The sequence below is a fragment of the Anas acuta genome, chromosome 26 (genome assembly GCF_963932015.1).
Source record: "Anas acuta chromosome 26, bAnaAcu1.1, whole genome shotgun sequence".
Lineage (NCBI taxonomy): Eukaryota > Metazoa > Chordata > Aves > Anseriformes > Anatidae > Anas > Anas acuta.
The window spans coordinates 752,765-775,288 of NC_089004.1; the positions used below are offsets into that span (position 1 = coordinate 752,765).

Here is a 22,524-nt window from a genome sequence, read left to right on the forward strand (position 1 = left end):
CCCTGCTTATCTCTGCACCCAGTGCGTGGCGGTGGTCCCCAGCACCACGGGGCACAGGCAAGGATGGGCCCCGATGTGTTGGTGCCGTTCATCCCTCTCCCTGCTGCAAACCTCTTGCACCCTCGGTGGGAAAAAGCCTCCATTCAAAGCCCCTCTGCCCCCAGGGCAGGGAACATCACCCCAAGGGGGTGTGCTCGGGATCACCTCAGCATGGCCGTGGACAGTGGCTTCCAGCCCCAGCACCCCACGGGTGAGACCCCCCTGCTTGTGATGCTGGGGCAACTCCATGTTTGCCACACCAGGGGACTTGGGCCTGTCTGTGCCGCCCATGGCCCCTTCAGATCAGGATCCAAATACGTGGAGCCACAGCTCAGTTCTTCTCGCAGCAAGTCCTGTGGGAAATCAGGCGCCGCGCTGACACGCAGGTCCTGCTGCGCCCCGATTCCAGGGCTTTGTCTCCCCGCTGCCCTGCAGCTCCTGGCCAGCACTGCCAGGTGCTCTGGAGCGATGCTGGGATGTGCAAGAGCCTGAGATGGGGTCCGGGGGGAGCTGGTTCGTATTCAGCATCTTCTGGAGGATTCGATGCAGAGGGGATGGGGCTGCTCTGGTGTGCACCCACCCTCGTCCCTGCATGCAGACTCGTCCCCCTGTCACGGGGACAGCCAGCGCTGGGGGCTGGGTCTCAGGGGGATCAGTGGGGAAACACAAACTCTGGGCTTGTTTTTTTGAGTCCAACTCAGATTTGCTGTGTTTGCAATGCGTGAATCATCCAGGAGCAAGGTCAAAAGCCCAAAGCCACCACAAGTAACTTCACTGCTATAATTACTGACGATAAAACTATTCATGCCCCAGAGTCACCTCAGCAGTTCCACAACCACCATACGAACAAGCAGCAAAGAGCCTGACCCTGCTCCACTGTCTGAAGCAGCTGCAGAAACCAGCGGCTGACACCAGGCCAGATCCGGCGGTGGCAAGGGGCTGGGGACAACAGCTTGCTCGATGCTGGGGAGAGGATCCGCAGGGTTCCCCATGGCTGGCGCCTACTGGGACCACCCTTGTCCGCTGCACCCAGCTCAGATCTTCTGCACGTAGTTCCCAGGGAAAAGCCCCTCCTTGCCATGCAGCCGTCCCTTCCACCAACCAGAGATATCTGGGAAAGAGAAAAAAGAGCCCGGGTTGAGACGTGGAGCATCCGCAGGGCAAGACGGGGAGCCGGGAGCCCGGCAGTACCTTCTAGCAGGATGTCAATGATGTCCCCCACGTTGAAGCTGAGCTCATCCACGTCCTGCCCGATGTACTGGTACAGCGCACGGCAGCGCGGCATGGCCACCTTGGGCTGTGGCTTGGGGCGCCCGGCTGGGGGTGGCCGCTGGCCCACGCTTCGCCTCCGCTGCATGCTGGGGACCGGCGACACAGTGTGAGACCCAGGGAAGGGAGGGGGTGTGGGACATCCCATGTCCCCCTCCCCAGCCTGCTCTGCCCTCCCAGGACTGCCAGGTTACAGGGAGCTGGCTGGAATGGGAAGAGTGTCTCTGGAGCCTGCAGTAGTGGGAGGGGAGACTGGAGGACTGTGGTGGGCACGTGGGTGCTGGACCTTACCCGGCCACCCCCTGGTCAGGCACGTTGAGAAACTCCATGTTCTGCTCGGATGGGGGCCGTGTCTTTGGCCGGCGGTTTGTGCTTTGGGTGGGCAGCACTGTGGCCGGTGGTGCCCGCAGCTGCTTCTGGGGTGTCTTGTAGGTGTCCCGCTGAGCCTGGCTGTTCCCACGTGGGAACTGGGGAGCCCCGTTCTTGAAGGTACCTGGAACAACCCCAGGGAAGGTCAGTTATTGCAGGGGGTCATCGCCTGCCTGCCCCCCAGCAGCACAGAGCCGGCTGGACCAGGCTGGGGCCCATTTGGTGCTGCCCTGCTCACCTTGGGGTGCGGGGGGTGCGCTCCGGGAGGGTGCTGGATGCCTGCTGCCACCTCTGGTCTGTGTCACCCCCTTCCTTGTGGGCTCTAGGAGTGGACACAAAACCTCATCAGGTGATGTCCCATGTGAGGGCTGACCGTGGTTTGCATCCCACCACCCTTGAGCACCTGGTGCTGCCCCACCACCTGAGCAGGTCCCTCCTGGGTGAAACACAGACTCCGCAGGGCACAGTGTCTCATCCTGATGTCCCCAAGCCCCCCCACCATTCACGGTGGCCCTGGAGCTCCTGTCTCCCCTCTCCCCCCTCCCCTCCTATGCTGCTCCCCCCAGGTGCCCCGGCACCGGCACTCACTGGAGTTCCTGGGGAGCCCGTCCCCGATGCTGACCGTAAGGGTTTTGCCTCCAGCTTTGAGGATGGCCACGTCGCCCTGTCCTCTCATGAAGGTGACATTGCGGGTGCCGCCACCGCCCCAGCCCTCCTTCTTCACCCGAAACTGTAGTCTGGGATGAGGAGAGGGGCCGTGAGGCTGCGGGGAAGTGGCCTCTTCCTGCTTTGCCACCTCTCCCAGCTTCCATCCTTACGTGTCTTTGAAGGTGAGTTGCAGCTTGGTATGGGTGAGCTCCTCATAGCGCTTGCTCAGCAGGCTGACCAGCTCTGTCTTGAAGATGGACTCGAGGAAGTTGTCGGCATCATTCTCATGGAGGATGAAGAAATCATCCTGCCGGGTGCTGAGGGCAGCCCCAGGGGGCTGTCAGGGGGGCAGGAGACTCTGCCAGGCCTTGGGGACCCCTGAGCAGACCCAGAGAGCACAGGGACCCCTCATCCCCGTGGTGTGATGCTCCAATGGCAGTGCATTGGGGCTGGGCTGGGGGCACTGAAAAGTGGGAAGGGTCTGGGGGGACACGATGGGTGAAGCCCGACCACACCGAGCTGGTACAATGGGACATACCTCAGTGAGACGCCGCTCACTGCCTGGATCTCCACCTTCTTCTTGAGCACCTCCTTGATTTGCCCCTTCTCAGGGCCTTTCTTCACCTTCTCCCGCCCAATCAGGTAAAAGTACTTGGGGGTGAGGATGAAGTCCCGCTTGATGGGCTGCGAAAGGGCAGGTGCAGGGGCTGAGGGGGGTTTGTTGAGGGGGGGGGGGGGGGGAGAAGAGGGGGACACAAGCCCCACCCACATCCCACACAAGGGCAACCACCATGAGCCATGGCTTGGCTTGTCTCACCTTGAACCTCCGGTCATACTTCGTGATGGAGTCGGCGAAGTCAACCCGCTCCCTCTTGGCTAGGAACTGCCGCAGCTCTGGCCGCTCCTCCATGCCCAGGTAATCGCCCACAAAATTCCTGTTGATGCTGTTCCTCCGCCGCTCTTTGCAGTTGTAGAGGATGCTGGAGGCTGTGTGGTACCCGAAGTGATGCTGGTTGGGCAGGGCTCTGAGCTGGCACTCAGCCCACAGCCCCACCCAGCAGGAGCTGTGCTGGCCACAAAACCCATTAAGTGTCGCCAAAACCTTGTGTTGTGGTAGGGGGGGAGGGATGGGCCCAGCTGCTTTCTTTTTTTTTCCTCTTGATTTTGCACTGTATGCTTGGGAGTATTGGAAATTGCCCATGGCGGGTGTCAGGTGCTGACCACAGGCCTTTCCCATCCCTCTACAAGCACTGACTCATCTCCATCATTTTTGCAGGCAGTGAAATGCAGATGGACAGTGATATGCTCTGGGTTCTGTCTGACAGCCCCACCCAGGGCTGAAAACAGGAACAAGAAACCCACTCCCTCCTTGAAATGTAGGAAAAGACCTCAGGTATCTTGTCCAGTCCCTCATCACCCTCTTTGTTGCAATTAGGAGCGGGGATGCTGCTCCCCCATTGCTCCGGTGGCTCTGCAGTGAGCAGGGCTGTCCCTGGCCAAGGGCACCCTACAAAGTGCAGGGGTGTCCCCGGCGCCGCAGCCTTACCCTCCTCTCTCATCTGCTCATATTTCCGGATGGCGATGTGCCGGCGCCAGGCCTTCTGGATCACCCGGGCGAAGCCGTCAAATTTCCGCTCCCGCATCTCCTCCAGGAGGAAGAGCTGTGGGGCAGTGGGGTACTGAGCCTGGCCGGGCAGGGGCCAACCCTGGTGCAGATGCCCGCGACGTCCCCGTGCCCCCAACCTACCGACTCTGGGTTCTTGACAAACACCTTGCTCCGTCCCATCTGGTACTGGTCTGGGTCCATGTTGACGGAACTCAGCAAGTGCTGCACGCCTTGCCGCTCATCCCCACGCCAGCAAGGCCACGTCTCGGGGGTGAGGATGGCATAGCTGCTGGGACAGGGGCCATGAGCGGTGGCCAGGCTGCAGACCCCCTCCGCACAACCCCATGGCCCCTCACCGTTGTAAGAATTTCTGGAAGAGGCGGCGGTAGGCGAAACCAGCCCTGCGTACGCGGATGTTCTCCTTCAGCCCCAGGTACTCGACTTGGTGCTTCACCCTGCGGGATTGGGAGGGATGTGCTCACTGTGGGATGGCAGCATGGTAGCATGGCTCTGCCCATCTCCACCGCTTTGCCTGGGGGTGCCCAGGTCAGAGCCCCGGAAGGATGCACATGCAGAGGGATGTGTGTTCCCGCACGCCGCCCCTTCCCATCCCCTGGGTCTGGAGGAAAGGTACTCCTGGCCTCCAGGTACCTGGGCTCTGGGGCTCTGTGACCCATTACAGCATCCTCTGTTACCTGCTCTCCTCCCAGTCACGGGGTTTCTTGGTCTCGTTGGGCTTGATGCAGCGGATGTAGTGTGGTGTGCACTTCATTAATGTGTTCACCAAGTCGTTGGCCTGTTTCTGTTGCAAGGATTGGCCTCTGTAGCATTAAACGTGTTGGTGGGAGCCCAGCAGCCCCCAGCTGCTGTTCTGCAGCCTCCAGAACCTACCTTGATTTTGGAGCCTGCAGTGGTTGGGCGGCCCTTTTTGTCAGAATCAAGCTTCTCCGGGAAAAGCATCCGGATGAAACCGCTGAAAGGCAGGGGAGAGCCCCCAGGTGAGAGCTGCCAGGCAGGGGCAGGACCAGCAAAGGTCCACATTTTGAGGATGCTGCCCATGACCCCAGCTCTTTTGGGATGACCCAGGAGACCACAACACCGCCCATACTCACTATTCGCTGCTCTGCATGAGCTCAATCAGGTCGGTGAAGAGCACGTCCCGGTTGCGCTCACAGAAGCCGTTCACATCGTAGGAGACCTGGGGGCAGGAGGGGGAGCTCAGCCCCAGGACGCTGGGGCCAGGGCCTCAGGGTGCAGGGTGCCATACCTTGCCCGCGTAGTGGTGGATGACAAAGCCTGAGCTCCAGCTGTTGAAGTGCTCATGGGTGCCCACAGCTGCCTGCAGCTTCTGCAGTAGGGTCTGGTCGGCGCCCTCGCCGGTGGCGTGCATGGTGGCACAGACGTCGTCCAGAACACTCATGATCCCAGGAGGGTTCTGGGGATGGAAAGCAAAGCCAGGGGTGACTTAAGGCTGCAGGCAGGAACAATCCTGCATCTGGCTGTGGTAAGGTGCCCCGTGCGGCTCTAAGCTGCTTTGCACTCAAATGCAAGGACATGGAGCTGCAGCTCCCCCAGGGCTGGCTCCTGCCCCCCACTCCAGCAGCACCCAGCCCCACCAAGCCCCCCAGTGCTTTGGCTCCCAAGGAAGCATCCTGCTGGGGGGACCCCCACTCACCAGCTTGTTCTCTATCAGGTCGCACACCACCTTGTTGTTGAAATACTGGATCTGGGTCCATTTGATGCCCTCCTGGACGTACTCCTCCTACGGGGTGGGAGAATGACACACCAAAAGAGCTGGTGGGCTCCAGCTCTGCACACATGGGACATGCCCTGGTCAGGGTGTCACATCAGTGGGGTGCAGAGCATGGGGATTGGAGTGCTGGTGCAGCCCTATTGGGTTTCAGCTCCCTTGTACCTGTTCTGCCTTCAGGGTCAGCTCTATGAAGATCTGCTGCAGTTTCTCGTTCACAAAGTTAATGCAGAACTGCTCAAAACCATTTTTCTGTAAAATGAGGGAAAAGGAAAGAGAAGATGGGTCTGACTTGGCTTCTACTCAGGTGACCCCAATGGGTGGGACCTTTGGGTGCTGCTCCAGGGACCCTTCTTTGGGCCATTGACCAACAACAACCCCTTGCTCTGACCACCCTCGCTACTGGAGCAGGGAAGGAGAGCCCCCCAGCTGGGCTCCCACTGCAAACCAGCACCCACCTGGAATATTTCAAAGCCGTAGATGTCCAGCACCCCAATGCTGTACTCCTCATATGGCTTCTGCATGGCTCGGTTGATGGACTGCAGGGAGAGATGGCGGGAGCCACCTTCATGGGGCGTGCGGCTGCACACAGGAGCAGCCGGCCAGCGTCCCCATGAGCATCCCCTCATCCCCCTCCCCACAACCGTACGCCCCAGGGCACCCACCTCCACGAGGAAGTCAAAGACACGAGCGTAGAGCCCCTTGGCCAGGGCATCCCGGGTGTAAGCTGCCTGCTCCACGTTGAGGGTGACAGTGATGGACTCAGAGCGTCCGCCCCACTTGCTGTCCATCTTGCGGCTGGTGACCTTGCTGTTGAGGCGGTTGCGGTCGATGCCCAGCAGGTAGGCGGGGAAGGCCAGGGCTGGGCAGAAAGAGGGAGGTTAGGGCTGCCCCCCCACACACTGCCCACCCAGCCCCAGCCAAACATGAGTGGGGCCATGGCATAGGGAGCAACACAATCTGGGGGCATGGGACGTTGCCCTCCCTCAGCTCCATCATAGCCCCTGCCCCCTGCCAGGCACTTGCTAAGCTCTGGCTGTGCCATTTGCTCACTGCCTCAGTTTCCTCATGTTTAACACAGGGAAGATGCTGATGTTGCCTCTCTCCTCTGCTGGGGGGTTTGTGCTACAGAAATGTTGCAATTCATTGCCAGGGGTCCCTGCAAGCATGTAAGCTTCCTTTGCTGGAACAAGGGGGGTTTGGCTACTCACAGTCAGCATTTTCCACCTGGGCATAGTTGCCCTCCTCCCGAAAGCTGATATTGCCCAGGTGGAGGATCCCTGCCACGATCTGCAGCACCAGCTGCTGGTCCTCGCCCCGGATGCCGATCACCTGCATGGCGTTCTGGGGGAGCAGGGTGTGTTGGGGTCAGCCCCAGTTTGGCCTCAGACAGGTTTCTGGATACCCATACTCCCCCGGACACTCACCATGGTCTCATGGAAGTCGTTGCGATCGTCTGTGCCTTCTACCTGGTACGTGTCTGACTGGTTCAAGTAGTAGTAATAATCCGGGCTCATGATGCCGAGGTTCTGCCGCTGCTCCTGGGATGCTCCTTCGATGAGCTGCAAGACACCCGGGGGGCTGCAGTTAGCAGCTCCAGCCCCATGCCCGCCTGGTCCAATGCCCCCGTACCTGGTAGTAGATGTGGAAGTTCCTCTCGTGCTCGTTCTGGCTCACCACCCGTGACTTCTCCAGCAGGAAGTTGGAGATCTTCCCCCCATCGGGCTCGCCGCCCCGGCTGAACTGGATCTCGAAGTACTTCCCCTGCCGAGGCACGGTGCCCATCAGCACCCAGCCCCTGGCTGTCCCCTCCAGCCATGTCACAAGCACGGCAGGGACGGATCCTGGCTATGGCACTGCAAGGTACCAACCCTTGGCATGGTCCACGCCTGCCCCAGGGACTTACAAAGCGGCTCGAGTTGTTGTTGCGGACAGTTTTGGCATTGCCGAAGGCTTCCAGCAGTGGGTTGGACTGCAGGATGATGTCCTTCACGTGCTGGTGGCCAGAGGAGGACACGAGCCTGAGCAGGGCTGTGCACTTGTGCCCACTGCAACTGCCTGCCCTGACTGGGGATGGAGACATGTCCCCAGCCATGGACTGCTCTGTGCAGGGGCTGGGGGAGCAGAGAGGTTGGGAGGCGAAAATCTGGGTGCTGGGGTGGGGGCAGCCCTACCTGCACCTTGTCGCCACCCCCAGACACTTTGGAGATGTAGCCCATGATGTATTTTGCTGCCACTGTTTTCCCGGCCCCGCTTTCTCCACTGTGTAAATGGCAAAAGGAGAGGAAAGGTGAATCAGGAGCCCCTGGAGTGCTCCTGGTGGGATGCTGGGGAGCCCCTGGTCCCTCAGGGCCTGGGGCAGCTGGAGGGGACAGGGGCTGTAGCTAATGATGTTGGAGAAGGGGCTGCAGGGGCTCTGGGACATGAACGGGACCAGAGCAGGGCTGAGATACACGAGGAGTAGTTGGATTTCTTGCTGCTGGATTTTGGAGGGGAGAAGGGAGGCTTTGTAGCCTGAAGGGGAAGTCTTTGGCCTTACCCCACATCCTGACCCCTTCCCTTGCAACACTCAGCTGAAAAAGCATGTTGCACAAGGCTTGGTTCTTGCCTGGGACCACAGCCCCAGCACACCCAGATGGTGCACACCCGTGGCCAGCACTGGGCTTCAGCAACCTCTTGCCACTGCCTGGCCACCACATTTGGCCTGGACACCCCAGGGTGCTGGGGAAGGGGTGCCGGGGGCACCCAGCCACTTGCTGCCCTCTACCTGATGATGACGCATTGGTTCTCCCCGTCGATCAGCATGTTTCGGTACATGTTGTCTGTCAGCGCATAGATGTGGGGGGGATTTTCATACTGAGCCTAGAGAGGAGGCAAGGGTAGCAGTGCTGAGCAGGGAGCAGCTGCCAGCCCCCTCTGCAGCCCCCTTTACCCTGCCCATGTGGCGCAGGAGGCAGCAGCATGCAGGAGTCCCCTCTGCCTCGGGAAGGACGTGCAGCAGAGCCAGGCACTTGGGCACTTCACCATGTCTGGGTTGCCCTAATGTGTGTTTATGGGATGAATTTTCCAGGAATGTGGATATGCTTCCAAATCTTGTTGTAGACAATGCATTTGGGAACGCTGACCCATGCAATCAGTACCCAAAGGGCACCCTCATGGGACCCCCCCCAGGCATTTGTATGCAAATGCACCAAATTAAACCTAATTAACCCCTTGCCAGCCCTGCCAGCCTGCACACAGCAGCCTTACCGCCCCCTGGTACAGCTCGATCTCTCGGTCAGTGAAGTACGGCATCTGCTTGAAGGGGTTGACGGAGATGAGCACTGGCCCGATGTAGGTCTGGGCAGCAAGTCAAGGTCCAGGCATCCTCTCCCATGTCCCCCCGTCCTGCCCATCACATCAGAACATCCCTGCCTCCTCGTAAGGCAGCACCAGGAATAGCACGATGGGTTTCAGCTCACGACCTGGTGCTGCCTCAGCCATGAGTTTCCCCTACATCCGCACGCAGCATCCCCAAATTACACAGGTGTGATGGGGGGGGGGGGGTGTGTGGAAAAACAGAGGCCTGTGGCTGGAAACGGTGCATTGGGAGGATGGGGATAAGCCCCAGTGCCCTGGGGAGGATGCTGGGTGTGGAGGCCATGGATGGTGCGGGGCCAGGGTCCTGCTTTCAGCCCACCTGTCAGCAGGGAGGGGAAGGCAGCCGAGGGCAGGAAGAGAGGGGCTTTTCTGGGAAATGCGGAAACATGGGGCATTGAGTCATGACTGGATGGGGGCCCTGCATGCAGGGCTGTGAAAAAAGGAAGAAAGAGGCTGCACGGGGTATTTTTTCCTCCTCCTTCAAAAAAAGCCAACCCTAAGCCCAACCCCCAAGCACATTTAAAGCCCTGGGTCTGCTGAAAGAGCGAGGCGGATGGCTGCGTCACTGCCAGCCTGGGACAGAGCATCGCCTTGTAAGGACAGAGCCGCATCTTCAGGGAAACCACAACCACTTACGTCCACGACAGCAAGTGGCTTTGCGCCTGAGCTCCCCACCACGTCCCACTGTGCAGCTCGGGGAACTTCTCTTCTCCCTCTGGGGCTGGGGCACGGCTGCAGCAGGCATGATGCAGCTGGGTGCTGATCTGGCTGCGAAACTGAGCAGGGGCTGGGGGGGGCGAGCTGGGCTCAGAGCCTCGGATGGTAGGAACGGCTTCCCCATCTGCACCAAGGAACCCGAGAGCCATCAAACCTCGTGCTCGGTGCTCAGCGGTGTCATCTCTGTGACAAAGCCAGTGACCACAAAAGCATCTGTGCTGGAGGACGGCACGTAAGGGACAGGGGTTTATCACCCTGTGCTGGCTCAGTGGTGCTCCAGAGTCAGTGCAGAGCACCCGGTGGGCATCGATGGACTGTGGGCAACAGCAGGAGGGAACGATGCCCTATGCAGCTGCAGGGTTTGGTGAGGAGGGGGCTGAACCTCTGGCTATAAACCAGCAGGATCATGCTGCCAACAAGGAGAAGGGGTCCTTCCCCTGGGTAATGCTGCAGCACATGAGCTGTGTCAGCTCTGCGGTGTGTAACAGGGTGTCAGGGCCACCAAACCCGTCCCAATATTGTGCAGGGATGGACACGTTGCAGGCTCTTGCAAAGCCTTAGAGTGTGGCCCTGATGCTCCCCATCCTGCTGCCCTGGGAAGGATACGAAGATGTAATCATCCATAAAGCGCTTCTTGAGGTTCTCCACGATGGCCTCCTCGGAGATCTTGGAGAGCAAGACCATGTCATCCACCCCACTCTGCTTGACATTGTGGCTCTGCCAGTGGAAGCGCTCCTTGCTGCCCTGCAGGGAGAGGGTCACAGCGACTGTGGTGGGAATCTGAAACAGGCACCCTTGGACGGCACTAAGGGGTATTTCAGCCACTGCTGCACATGGGCTTGATCCATCCCTCTAGCCAGATCCTGCCTCACCACAGGCCCTGCATTCCCAAGAGGAGAAGAATGGGCTTGCAGCCTGCAGGCAGGTTTGTAACATTTCCCCTGCTCTGTAAACAGATGAGTAATGAAGCAATCACGGCACAGGCTCTGCATATCAAAGGGGCAGCAAAAGCAACCATGGGGAAAGGCAAAAACAACGCCCCATGGGGCACCCCTGGCTGCACCCCCATGTCTCCACTGCAGTGGGGCAGAGCTGGGAGCGTCACCCCCTTGCTCTGCCTGGGGAAACCCAAGCACCCATTTTCCTGCCACCCCAAATTCATGCTTGCAACATCCTCAGGGGCAGTGGGACAGAAGGAAGACCGTGGGCTGCGATTTCAGTGATTGTGGGGCTAAGCACAGCCCTGGGCTGGATGGGATTCCACTGCCCAAAAAGAAAACATCCCAGAGGGTCCTTGGCCCTGTTGCTGCACAGTAATCTGCCTGAATGTGCCCACGATACCTGGGAGGGGACACCCATGGCTGGAGCTGCCGCTGGCTCCTCTGTGCACTTGTCCTGTAGCCACCGGCCCCACAGTTCCGCTTTCAGCCCGTTGCTCCTGGTGCCGATTTCACTTCTCCCCCCCAGCCTCTTACTCTTTCCATTTCCCTTTTCTTCTCTTCCCCTTTTGCTTCATTTTCCTGCCAATTCTCAAGCTTTCAGGCCTCAGGATGCCGCTGCCTTTGCACCCTCCCATCTGCCCCTGACAGTCACAGGCAGCCACCCTGTCCCTCAGCAGCATCACGAGGGGTGACTGAGGGATGCTCATGGAGCAGGGAGGGGATCAGCAACATCGGGCTGCTCCCCCTGGCCACCCCCATCCCTGGTGGGCTGCTGGGCTTTGTAACCCTACTCACAAAATCCCAGCTACCAAATGCAGCTCATGGCCCTATAACCGGTGAAGTGGATTTCAGCTTCCTTGCCCCTTTGCAAGCAGTTGGGACGCATGGGTCTGGGTCAGCTCAGGGGCTCTGGATGGGATCGGGGCTGCTCACAGAGCTTCTCTTTTTCCTCCAGTTCATTGCATATGGTCCTTTTTCTTGCTTTCCCCTCCTCTTCTTCCCCTCTATCTTAATGAGCCCACGGAAAGGCCACCCAGGTCACCATGCTGTCACCCAGGGTGCTGCCGGTAACCCCAAGGTTACCACCCTGACCTGGCCAAAACCTCATGCTTTAAGTGGAGGTGAGCAGGTTGGGAGCAGCCCATGGGGACACTGACACCTTGGCTTCCCCGTCTGCCACTTATATCACCCCAAGCCCCCAGGCACAGGCACCCTGAGCTCATGCTGAGTCTTATAGCCCTGAATTAAGGTCAATGTAGGCATTTCCTGTACTGCAAGCTTCGCGCTTTCGAGCTGACACCTGAAGTTTCTCCTTCACTCAAATGACTGCTCAGAGCAGCTGGAAGCCAGCACATGCCTCCTCCTCTTCCTCAGGCACAGATTAGGGGTTTTCCTGGCTCAGCCCGGCACCTGATGCAGCACAGCTGCAGGGAAAGCACCGTCTCACTTTAAACGAAGGTTTTGTTCCAGACGTCTGCAGGGTCGTGGGTGTTTCTGCTCTGTTTTGGGGAGCACAAAGACTGCCCAGCATCCCTGGGAACATCCTATGAGGTGAAGATTTCATGGGGTCATGGCTTGATGTGCTGGGTAAAAGCCCTGCAAGAGGTGAGGGGCAGCATCCCTGTGGGGAGCAGGGGCTCCGTGCAGGGCAGAAGCTGAATTTGCTTTCAGAGGCATGGGTCAGGGGTTCCCAGTCCCTTCCTGCGCTGCTGGCCAAGGCAAGGGGTGAGCTGGAGAGCAGTGGCTTAACAGCCACTGCCACCAGATGGGTCCTGCCAGGAAGGGGCAGGCGGATGGCCAGGACTAGACACCTCCACAAGCCATTTTGTCCTAGAGCCGAGTGGCAAGAGGCTTTCAGCAGCCCTTGGACCAGGCATCCAGGCACAGTTTGCAGCCACTTTGTGCAAAGGGCATTGATCTGCTGACAGCCCTGTACATGATCGGTGCATGTGTCGCAGCTAGGAGCCCACCAGGAGCCCCTGCGAGGGCTGCAGGATGGGGATTGTCACCACCACAGCCACCACCCATGACCAGGGCTGCGGATGCAAGCAGTGACCTCAGGAGCAGCCCTGCACCAGCGATCGCAAAACATTGTCTGTTTTTCTTCAAAACTCACGTCTGAGCCACCAAAAAAACAAAACCCTTGCAAGTGCCAAAGGCGGAGCAGACGCTGCCCAAGGTGGCAGCTCTGTTCTCAAGATAGGGCGAGCCCAGATGCAGCCAACACCTTTGAAACCACAGGAAGCCTTGAGAAGAGGAGCACAGGGTGTTGTATTTCTGTCAGCAGCCTGGCTGGCCCCTGATATGGGCACAAACAACATCTAGGGAGGGGGCGTTCACCCCCGAGTTCTGGGGATGGAGGTTGACCCCGAAGCAGGGTTCCAGGGGGGATGTGAAGCCATGACCCCTTGTGAAACCGTGAAACATCATCGGGTCTCAGCTGTCCGTGTCTTGCGGGGACAGTGCTGGAGCAGCCTGTTGAAGGTGACAACTGCAACCAGTGGCTGCTGTAGGGAGGAGGAGGCTCTGCTTCAGCCCAGCTGCTGACCCTGCTCCTGGCTGGTGGGAAGTGATGGCCAGGAAAGGCAGCGCTCAGACATGCGGAGGGAGCAGAGCTGTGGGCTGGAGGATGTGGCCATGGCCACACCGTGCAGCCCCTCACTCCATGCCTGAGCATCTTCTTCATTTTGAGAGCCTGCATCTTCCTCTTCTTCCTCCAGATCAACCTCCAGCTCCAGCTGCTACCCTTGCAGCAGCCCCGAGCCACCATCCCCATCTCCCTGCATGCACTGGGGTGTGAGGTTCGACCCCGGGTGCCAGCACTTGCAGGTCCCTCCCAGCTTGAGCTGGTCTGAGGGGGCACAAACACCCCCGGCAGCCCCCACCACACCACTGTGCTCTGCCCGCACCCTGCTGGTGCCATGAGCACCGAAATAAGAAGCGCTGGCAGGAAGCTGGGCCAAGAGGAAGACAGGGGTTCCTATAGGGGGACCATGCTGGCAAAATCAAGAGCGCTTTGTGCCCAGCCTGGCTCACCGCCTGCTGCCCTTGATCCTGCTCGGGTCAGTGCTCCCATGTGCATCAACCCTGCGGGATCCTGCACCCAGCACCCTGCGCCCATCCTCAGGCAGCTGCTCCCCAGCACCGTGCCCCACACAGCACCTCGCTCAGCCCCAGCCCTGCTCCTTCACCCTGAGCCTGGGCAGCTCCATCCTCTCTCCATCGGGGACATGGTGGGGGGCTCCTGGCACCCCCAGTCCCAGGTGGGTGCAGGAGAGGACAGGGCTAAGATAGCCCCAAGGTGGCAGGAAGACACCCCAAGGTGACATCCAGGGCTCTGGGAGAGGACAGGGTGGGGGCGAGGCCAGCGAGGCCCCCGCTTGCACTCACCATGGTGTCCCTGCGTCCTGCCCCTGGTGATGGGGCACTCGGGGCTCCTGTCACCGTGGGCACAGGTCCATCCCAAAGGGCTTCGCTTCGGTGTTTCTCCTGCAACTACAACTTGCTATGATATTTTTTTCTCCTCCCACTTCCTCATTTAGTGCCGGTTTGCTGGGGGGGTGGGGTGGGGAGGATGAAAGCTTCTTCCCGCTGTCGAGGGGGGGGCCTGGGGTGGCCCTGCCCAGGGTGCCCCCACTGCCAAAGCCAGTGGGTGCCAGGGTCACTGTCCTGGGGATGCAGGTGGTGCTGGTGGGCACAGGGTGCAGCTGGGCAGGGATGCTCAGAGCTCTGAACATTTTCCCCCACCCTGGGGGTCACTTTGATGCAGCTGGGGGATGCTCTGCTCTGAGCTGGCTTTAGGAGCACGATGGTGTTGGTCGTTGCTTTTTTTCCACATCTTTTGGATTAAGCAGACCATGCTTAAGGAAGTGTTTTGGCTGGAGCTGGTTCAGAGACCATCGAGCTGCAGGAAGACCAGGACTGCCTGATGTCCCAAGGGTACGTGTCTCAAAACCTGGAGGTTTCTGTACATTCCAATTAATATTAAAAAAATAAAAAAAGAGGGCAGAATCAATGAGTGCCTTTCCTTTGGGTTTTGAGCACTTACCTGCTGCAGCCCCTGGCCATGCTGCCTCTGCCTCCAACTCTGGCAAAGGCAATGTCAGATGTGGATGGGAACTGGAGGCATCACTTGGGGTGTGGGGCAGAAATACAACCTGGGGCACCCTCGGCCTTGCAGCACCCATCCCTGTGGGTGCACCCATGGCCACGAGTGCTGAAGCATCCATCATGCAAACAGGCATCTTACCCACTAGCTGCATCGCTGGAGGGGCGCGATGCAGGGAGTGTTTGCCAGGCTGCAGGTGAAGGTTCCCACCGCGGGAGACAGCTGGAGAGGACAGGGAGAAGCATCACTACTGCAGCACTGCTGCTTAATGAGGCTGAAGGCACCAAGAGCTCAGCAGCCAAAATGCTCGACCTCAGTGGCTGGGAGCAAGGTGCCATGACCCATGCACACACGGGAACGCAGAGAAACCTTACTGTTCATGAGATGTTATCAGGTCGCTCAGTACCTTTTTGGAGAGTGCTGGTTCCTGGACTGACAAGACAGCAGAGACCTCGGTGTCATTTCTTTCTTTCTAAGAAATAGCATTTCAGCCTTGAAGCTGAAAGGAGAAAAGACTGAAACTGGCTGTGAGCAGAACACATGGACCCAGCAGGATAAAATGCCCCCAAAACATGTGAGCAGAGCCAAACCCTAAGCATCTCTCAAGGAGCCCACTCGTGTTTGCATTTTCTGAATGTCACTCAGGATTTTGCAGTGTCTAGGTCAGGAGATTCAGATGCTGCTGCTTGTAGCCAAAATGGAGGTGCTGAACACCCCGAGGTGAGTGGCAGAGCCAACTGCTTCAGCTGCCAAGGATGAGGGCAGCAGCGGCTCAGTTCAGAGGCCCCTTGGGAAGGGACTCATGCAGGATCCACACCTGGGCTGGGCTTTACTTCTGCATTGCTCAGGCTGAGCATTATGCCCTGCATCTGCCCTGCACGTGCTGCTTCATGCCTCATGAGACAGGAATGGAAACCAGGAAATGCCATCAAGGAAATTGCCCTTGCAGGGAGGGCAAATGCTGGGGTTGGGGCTGAAATCTCTGCTCAGGTGGGCACAGCATCTGGCTGCTCCATGCCTTCCCTGCATCCTTAACCAGAAAGCTCGTGCTTTCAAGCATTTTTTTTTTTTTAATATATAAATTCCTCCTTTTCTGGTGGTACATTTGGGGATGAACAGCAAAACTATACTGTGTGCAACAGCAGCTCCTCTGTCAGGACATCCCCTCCTGCAGGAGCTCCCCACATCACCCCATCTGTTGCACCACATATCTCTCAGGCTCCGAGCAAAAGAAACCCCTCAAATCCCAAACCAGCATTAGCAATATGGGGTTTACAGCCCAGGGGTGCACAGCCCACCCACTAGGGGTCTTCAAAGGGGAAGCCACTTCCTTTGTGTCATGCAGCAGCTCTAGATAAATCCCCCAACCCCTTCTGGTCACTTGGGGTGCAGGGAACCCCACTGCTGCCCAAAATCCTCTTCTAGCATCAGCACAGGCAGCATCATGGCATGGGGCTGTCCAGAGCCAAGGCTCACCAGTTGAGAAACAACACTGGGACCAGAACCTGCACCTGGGATTGTAGCTACTCCTTTATTATAAATCATGCCGTTACGACGCTCCTCCTTAGAGTTAGTATTTTAAACATTTTTCATTATATATATCTATATAAAAAGGTGAAAACACCCCCTCCCAACATGTCAGAATGGAGCATTGCACTGGGAATGAAGACAAATTAATGCCCGCTTGCCAGCCAAAGGGGATTTGCTGAGCACCAGAGAAGCTGCAATCGGCTGATGACTGGGTAAAAATACAGACGGTAGAGTAACACATCAGGGCTGGCAGGGCGGAGAGGCTTGCTCTGGGAAAAGAGGGCTGATCTTGACCCTGCACCCTGAGGATGACCCCCAAGGGAAACAGAACCTGGCCTGGGACAAGGTTTCTCCTCTTTGTGATGCAAAAAGACCCAAAAATAATAATAGTAACAAAAAGCACATGCTTAGTACATTGCAAATTCAGGTCTCCTCCAGCAGGCTGTGATGGCCCATTGGAGATGTGTGTTGGCCCAGATCTGGCCAGGAGGTGACCTGGAGGAATGTCAAGCCTGCTCTTTTCCCATCACTGGAGGTCTCCTGGGGGCAGTGGCATGGCACCGGGACTGGTACCCTGAGGCCACAGCTGCACGCAGTGAGCCTGCCTTTGGAGGCAGAGCACCCTTGGAGGCAGAGCACCATAGGAGGCAGAGCACCATAGGAGGCCATGGCATTCCCTGGGGAGGGCCCAGCCAGGACTGGGCACAGACTGGTCCCAGTTCATGGCTTGGCAGTGGGGATGCTGTGGGACAGTTCTCCTCCAGCATCCTCCCTAGCTTTGCTTCCTGCGGCCCAGCACAGCCTCAACACCCCGTAAGTGACTGTCAGGGCCGAGCATGCCTCAGCCCTGACCTCAGCTCACGCTTTGAGGTGTCTTCAAAAGGAAAAACAGTCATAATAGTGATAAGGGCTTTTAGGAAAAATACAGGGACGCCCCAATCAAAGTAGGTTGTGAAGGGAGTTTGAGTAAGTCCCTCTCCCAGTTAAACTGGTGTCACTGCTCTACTCACTGAGTGACCTGTTCTCCATCACCTGCTGCAGGTCCCAAGGTGACAGGATGCAAGTGAAGCAAATATCCCTGCTCCCACCCCACTCCTCATGGCAGCTTGTCTTCGTCCATCACCCAGAAGCTGATGGCTACAAACCATGCTCATCACATCACCCATGGCACCTGAAAATTCCTCTCTGTCTCCCTTGGGAAAGGCAGCGGCACCCAGGGATGGCTTGCACCCCCTCGGGATGTGAAGCAGTGTAGGATGAGGCAGGAGCAGGGCGAGTGGTACCGCCTCAGCACCTGCAGGACCTGGGTCCACTACTAAATAAATAACAGTATCAGAATTTCAAGTAATGTCCCTGCTGCTGCGCTCTGCCCAGCTTCTCCCTCTCCCACCATGGTGACTGGCTCCTCTCACGCTTGGCCATGGTCTCTGCAGTAGCCGGCAGTGGTTTAACTGGGATCTGCCATTGGGATGCTTGGGGGCGAAGGGTGCGTGTCTTTGGGGGACAGGTGGGGTGACGCCGGCTCCCACCGGAAGCACGACCAGTGTCTGTGTTGGGCCCAGGGAAGGTTCTCGGGGCGAGAGGAAGAGCCCGGCTCGGCGGCCCTTCGGCGCAGCTCTTGCCTTCCAGTTTTCCCACAGGGTCACCATGTTCCTAGTGCCCCTGGCATGTTTTACAGCACATCTGTCGGAAGTACGTCCGGCTGCAGAACTTGAACTTCAGGACAAGCGGGCAGTAGGCCACCTTGTTCACATCCTTGCACTCTGGATGGGTGACAGAAGGAAGTGGATTTAGAGCTGTGCCCAGGGTGAGGAGCTCCAGGGCAGGATTTTAGCCAGTCCCCTTCAAGGCCCTCCCCTGTGGCACCCCCGATGCCCAGCTCCTGGGGACCATTTGCCATAGAGGAGCAAGATGTGTTGGTACTGAAGAAACAGCTACTGAGAACCTCGCTACTAAAAGCCTACATTTGCAAAGGTGCACTTACTTCATTTATCATGGTCACAGTGGACTGTTTTGGCCATGGACAACTGGGGACAGCATCAGGTCTGCCCCCAAAAAGCCTTAACCCACAGCTAGAGCCCAGCGCAGGCTGTGCTGGCTGCACTGCCCTGCCCCTTGTGGTCCCAGATGCCAGCAGGGCTTAGTGCCTCCCGCCAATCCCGCTGCCTCCCTTACCTTCAGGGTTGTCCGTGGGTCCTGACTCGCACTTGGTCTCGCACTGCTGCATGCCAGGAGGCTGCAGGGTTTCCAGGCAGTCGCCAGATGGCTGCCCGGTGTGAGCCAGGCACTGGACGGATCGCCTCTGCTGGCCAAAGCCGCACTGCGCAGAGCACTGCCGGGAAACAACGCAACACCCAGCTGCAGTGGCTGCAACAGCGTGGGGGCAGATGGAACAGCAGGGCTCAGGAGGCGCAAAATGTGCTTGATGCAGTCGTCCCTTCCCACAGCACCCACACAGCTGAGAGCTCCAGCCCTGCTCCCCAGAAGGTTGGTCTGAGACTCCAGAGTCTCCAATCTAGCCCTAAATCACCAGCCCTAGGCAGCCCTCCTGCACCTCCTGCAGTGCAAGGGAGGACTTCCAGCACCACCCTGCTATGGGCACTGTGCTGGGCAGACTGATGGTGGCCCCTCTTCCAGCCATCCTAGCCCATCACTGCAGCCCAAAGGTGCATGGGGATGAGCCGTGTCCCACAGAGACACAGCCAAGTTGGGATGGCCGAGATTGTGGTGATCAGCAGGTGTCCCTGAGGCTGCACGCACGCTGTCAGTGCCCAGCTGTGCCCAGCCCTGACTTGGCTGCTGCCATGTCCATGTGCCCATGGAGCAATGGCTCTCCATGACCTGGGATCATGGAGCCTTCCTCAGGCTCCCTCCATCCCCACCAGATGTTGTATAGTCCCTATGTTGTGACTGAGGGGGTGGGCACCCGTCCAGCCCCGCTGTCCTGGCAGGACACCCCTGCTTGTTGGGCAGCAGAGAGGTTTGAAGTCCTAGATCTAAGGGAGCGTAGGAAAGTCAGGTAGGTTTCCAGAAAAAGTAAAGGTCCAAGTGCTCTGTAGGGACAGCACCTGGCCCCTTTACTTTTTTTTTTTTTTTTTTTTTTTTTTTTAAACCTGTATTTACCTTTTTTGCTGCAGAGCAGCTGCAGTTAGCCTCCATCAGGGGATGAGGCTGGAGGAGAGAGGCCACTGCTGACCAGCAGGGGCTGATCAGCATTTATGGCACATTCTGCAAACATGAGGTTCAGGGCATCCCTCCAGCAGGCTGAGAGCCAGCAGGGCTGGGAGCTGTAGGGACAGCCCTACGTCACGCTAACACAGTGACGGCCACCCCACCAAGAGCCAACACCTTGTGGGTAAAAGACTTGTGTGCACTGGGATTTGAGGCCATTGGGCAACGGAGCCTTGTCCCGCAGTAAGCCCAGGGGAAAGAGTGTCCGTACCTCTCCCCACTCGCCAGTCACCCAGCGTGGGGGTGGGCAGCGCCGCAGGTTGCACCTCATGCTGGTGGGGGGCTTGGAGCCCTCAGGACACTGGGAGGTGGGCAGCGTTGTGCTGTGGTCGCCGCTCTTGCAGAGCACGATGCGGTGGCGGAAACCCGGCCCGCAGCTGGGGGTGCACTGCAGAGAGGAGACGGGCAGTCAAAGACACGCGGCGAAGAGCAGGGACAGGCAGTCCCCGGCTCTCCCCGCCAGGGCTCCTGTCTCACCCATCTCCTGAGCTGTAAGAGGACACCTCCCCATCTTGCACTCTCCATGTGTGACATTACCAGTGCTCTGTCCTAGTGCCTGACACTGTTCTACAGACCAACATCCTCAGAGATGAGGGCAGCAGATGAGCACGTACCTCGGACCAGTCCAGGGCAACCCACTCTGGAGGGCATGTCTGGTTATTGCAAGGCTCAAGCATCTTTGGCCGTGGCTGGGTGCAGGAGGCATCATCCAAGGTCTTCTCCTCAGTGGGAGAGATCTTACGCTTGCAGAAGACACTGCGCGTGCGGACACCCTCATTGCAGCTTCGGCTACATTCGGACCAGTTCCCAATCACCCAGCTGGGGACAGGGAGAAAAGCAAAGCTTGCAAGGGACACGAGGGAGACAAATGCAACCCCGGTAGAGCTGCCCCAGACAGTGTCACCCCTATGGACTGTAGCAGGGGACTCTTGACTTGAGACTGGCAGAGGGGGAATTACACCCTCTTCCATGCCATATCTTCTCCCCACACTCCCTCCACGTGCTCCAAGCTGTGGTACTCACGCCGGGGGGCATGGCTCGGTGTTGCATGGCCTCTGCCGCTCTGGCATTTTGGTTTCAGAGTTGCAGAAATGGTTGGAGACAGTTAAGCTATCGGAGAGTTTCCTGCATACGACGGACTGGATCTGGCTGCCTGCCGAGAAAAAGAAGCAAGGGGGTGGAGCAAGCCTGAGGTTGGTGCTGAGCTAGGCTGCAGGTATAAAACCCATGGCTCTGCTCCCGCACAAGCACATGACAGCGCTGCCACTTGTCACTGCACCTTGTCAGGCGTGAACCTGCTTCTCTATTCACAACCAAGGCCTCCTCGGCCTCTCACGTCTCTGAGAGGGCTGGGAGGCATGAAGGCTCACCAGCCAGGGGAGGGCTCAGCAGGGCCTGCAGAGGATCAAAGGGTTCCTGGGATTTCACCCTCAAAAAAAAACCCGACTTAACTTTTGTCTTGTGAGGCTTTCCAGGCAGCCCTGGGGGGAACAGCCAGCAGAAGAGATGGAAACATCAGCCTCAGCTGAGGCCTAGAACAAGAGCAGGCCAGGGCCTTTAGTTTTAGACAGGAAACATTATTAGGCCTTTCAAACTGCCTCTCTCTCTCCTTCTAAATGCTGGCTCAGTCTCTTGCAGCCAGGCTCTCTGTAGTGGGTTTACGTGGCAAGGTTTTGGTAGCAGGGGGCCATAGGGGTGGTTTCTGTGAGAAAGATCTAAAAGCCGCCCCATGTTTGGGAAGGGCCCCATTGTTTTCCAGATCTGAGCCAATAAGCGATGTTGTTTTGCGCCTCTGTGAGAGCATATTTAAGACAGGGAAAATACGCTGCGACACACAGCAGCCGGGAGAGTCAAGGGAGTGAGAAACAGCCTTGCAGGTGCCAAGGTCAGTGTAGAAGGAGGGGGAGAGGTGCTCCAGGCGCCGGAGCAGAAGTCCCCTGTGGCCTGTGGTGAGGACCATGGTGAAGCAGGATGTCCCCCTGCAGCCCATGGAGTACCACGGTGGAGCAGGGTTCCACGCTGCAGCCCGTGGAGGAGACCACGGTGGAGCAGGTGGCCCTGCACCGATGGAGACTGCCGCCTGTGGAAGACCCCTGCTGGAGCAGATTCCGGGCCGGACCTGTAGCCCGTGGAGAGGAGACCACGCAGGAGCAGGTGATCTGGCAGGAGCTGCTGCCCGTAGGGGAGCCAGGTTGGAGCAGTTTTCTCCTGAGGGATGGACCCCGTGGTACGGACCCATATCTGGAGCAGTTCTGGAAGAGCTGCTGCCTGTGGGAAGCCCACGCCGGATCAGTTCGTCAAGGACTGTATCCCGTGGGTGGGACCCCACAGCACAGGGGACGAGAGTGACCGACAAGGAGCGGCAGAGAAGAAGCGCTGTAGACTGACCATAACCCCCATTCCCCCGTTCCCCTGCGCCGCTCGGGGGGAGGAGGTGGAAGAGGGTGGATGGGGGGGGAGGTGCTTTTGGTTTCTTTCCTTTGTTTCTCACTTCTCTAGCTTGTTAGTAATGAGCAGTAAATCTTACTATCTGTCTTCTTATGCTGAGTCTGGTTTGCCCGTTACACTAATTATTGCGTGATTTTCTCGTCCTTATCTCAATCCTTGAGCCCCTTTCACATATTTTCTCCCCATTCCTCTTTGAGGAGGGGGAGTGAGAGAGCGGCTGTAGTGGAGCTCGGCTGCCCACTCGAGCGGAACCACGACACTCTCCAAGAGCCATGAGAAATGGTGCTAACGCTTGTAACAGCCCATGGGATCCAGGGAAACATCCCTCCTGCATCCCTCCCCAGCTGACATGCGGTCAAACCTCACCTCCTGCACACAGCACTGAGCATTTGGTCCATGGGGTGTAGTGCCAGGAGTACTGGTTGGAGGCATCCCTGCTGATGGGTGCGTTGAACTTGTACCGGATCCCCTGCAGCTCTGTCCGCACGAGGACCTGCAGGGAAACGCA

General features: G+C 58.3%; 2 protein-coding genes across 5 annotated transcripts in view; both read right to left on the bottom strand.

The window, feature by feature from the left end:
* Positions 1–805: 805 nt before the first annotated feature.
* Positions 806–14,248, bottom strand: MYO1F (myosin IF). 2 transcript variants are annotated; one of them, XM_068661339.1, is made up of 28 exons: positions 14,090–14,248; positions 10,365–10,502; positions 8,931–9,020; positions 8,449–8,543; positions 7,856–7,943; positions 7,588–7,677; positions 7,314–7,445; positions 7,109–7,243; positions 6,893–7,025; positions 6,347–6,543; positions 6,140–6,220; positions 5,847–5,933; positions 5,607–5,693; positions 5,199–5,366; positions 5,044–5,129; positions 4,823–4,904; positions 4,627–4,733; positions 4,288–4,386; positions 4,073–4,217; positions 3,872–3,986; positions 3,143–3,312; positions 2,864–3,009; positions 2,496–2,642; positions 2,266–2,414; positions 1,916–1,999; positions 1,600–1,801; positions 1,231–1,397; positions 806–1,150 (listed from the first exon to the last, which is right to left on the bottom strand). In XM_068661339.1, the coding sequence occupies exons 1-28, from the start codon at positions 14,090–14,092 to the stop codon at positions 1,074–1,076; spliced, it is 3,300 nt and encodes a 1,099-aa protein (XP_068517440.1). In that variant the 5' UTR covers positions 14,093–14,248; the 3' UTR covers positions 806–1,073. The 2 variants fall into 2 exon arrangements, 1 of the variants encoding a protein (XP_068517440.1); XR_011090016.1 differs by lacking the exons at positions 806–1,150; positions 1,231–1,397 and having other exon boundaries at positions 1,662–1,801; positions 2,300–2,414.
* Positions 14,249–16,313: 2,065 nt separating this feature from the next.
* Positions 16,314–22,524, bottom strand: part of ADAMTS10 (ADAM metallopeptidase with thrombospondin type 1 motif 10) — a 58,619-nt gene continuing 52,408 nt past the window's right edge. For all 3 annotated transcript variants that reach the window (XM_068661337.1, XM_068661336.1, XM_068661338.1), the window contains 6 exons: positions 22,383–22,509; positions 20,592–20,721; positions 20,183–20,387; positions 19,780–19,956; positions 18,513–18,669; positions 16,314–18,100 (listed from right to left, as the gene is read on the bottom strand). In XM_068661337.1, the coding sequence (XP_068517438.1) occupies positions 17,991–18,100; positions 18,513–18,669; positions 19,780–19,956; positions 20,183–20,387; positions 20,592–20,721; positions 22,383–22,509 (906 nt within the window). In that variant the 3' untranslated portion in view covers positions 16,314–17,990. The remainder of the gene's footprint in view (positions 18,101–18,512; positions 18,670–19,779; positions 19,957–20,182; positions 20,388–20,591; positions 20,722–22,382; positions 22,510–22,524) is intronic.

Excerpts from the sequence above, each read along its gene's own strand:
- MYO1F (XM_068661339.1), bottom strand. Across the intron at positions 7,678-7,855 it reads GGGGTGGCGACAAGGTGCAG|CACGTGAAGGACATCATCCT; the intron begins GTAGGGCTGCCC and ends TCTGGCCACCAG. Across the intron at positions 4,218-4,287 it reads TTCCAGAAATTCTTACAACG|CTATGCCATCCTCACCCCCG; the intron begins GTGAGGGGCCAT and ends CTGTCCCAGCAG.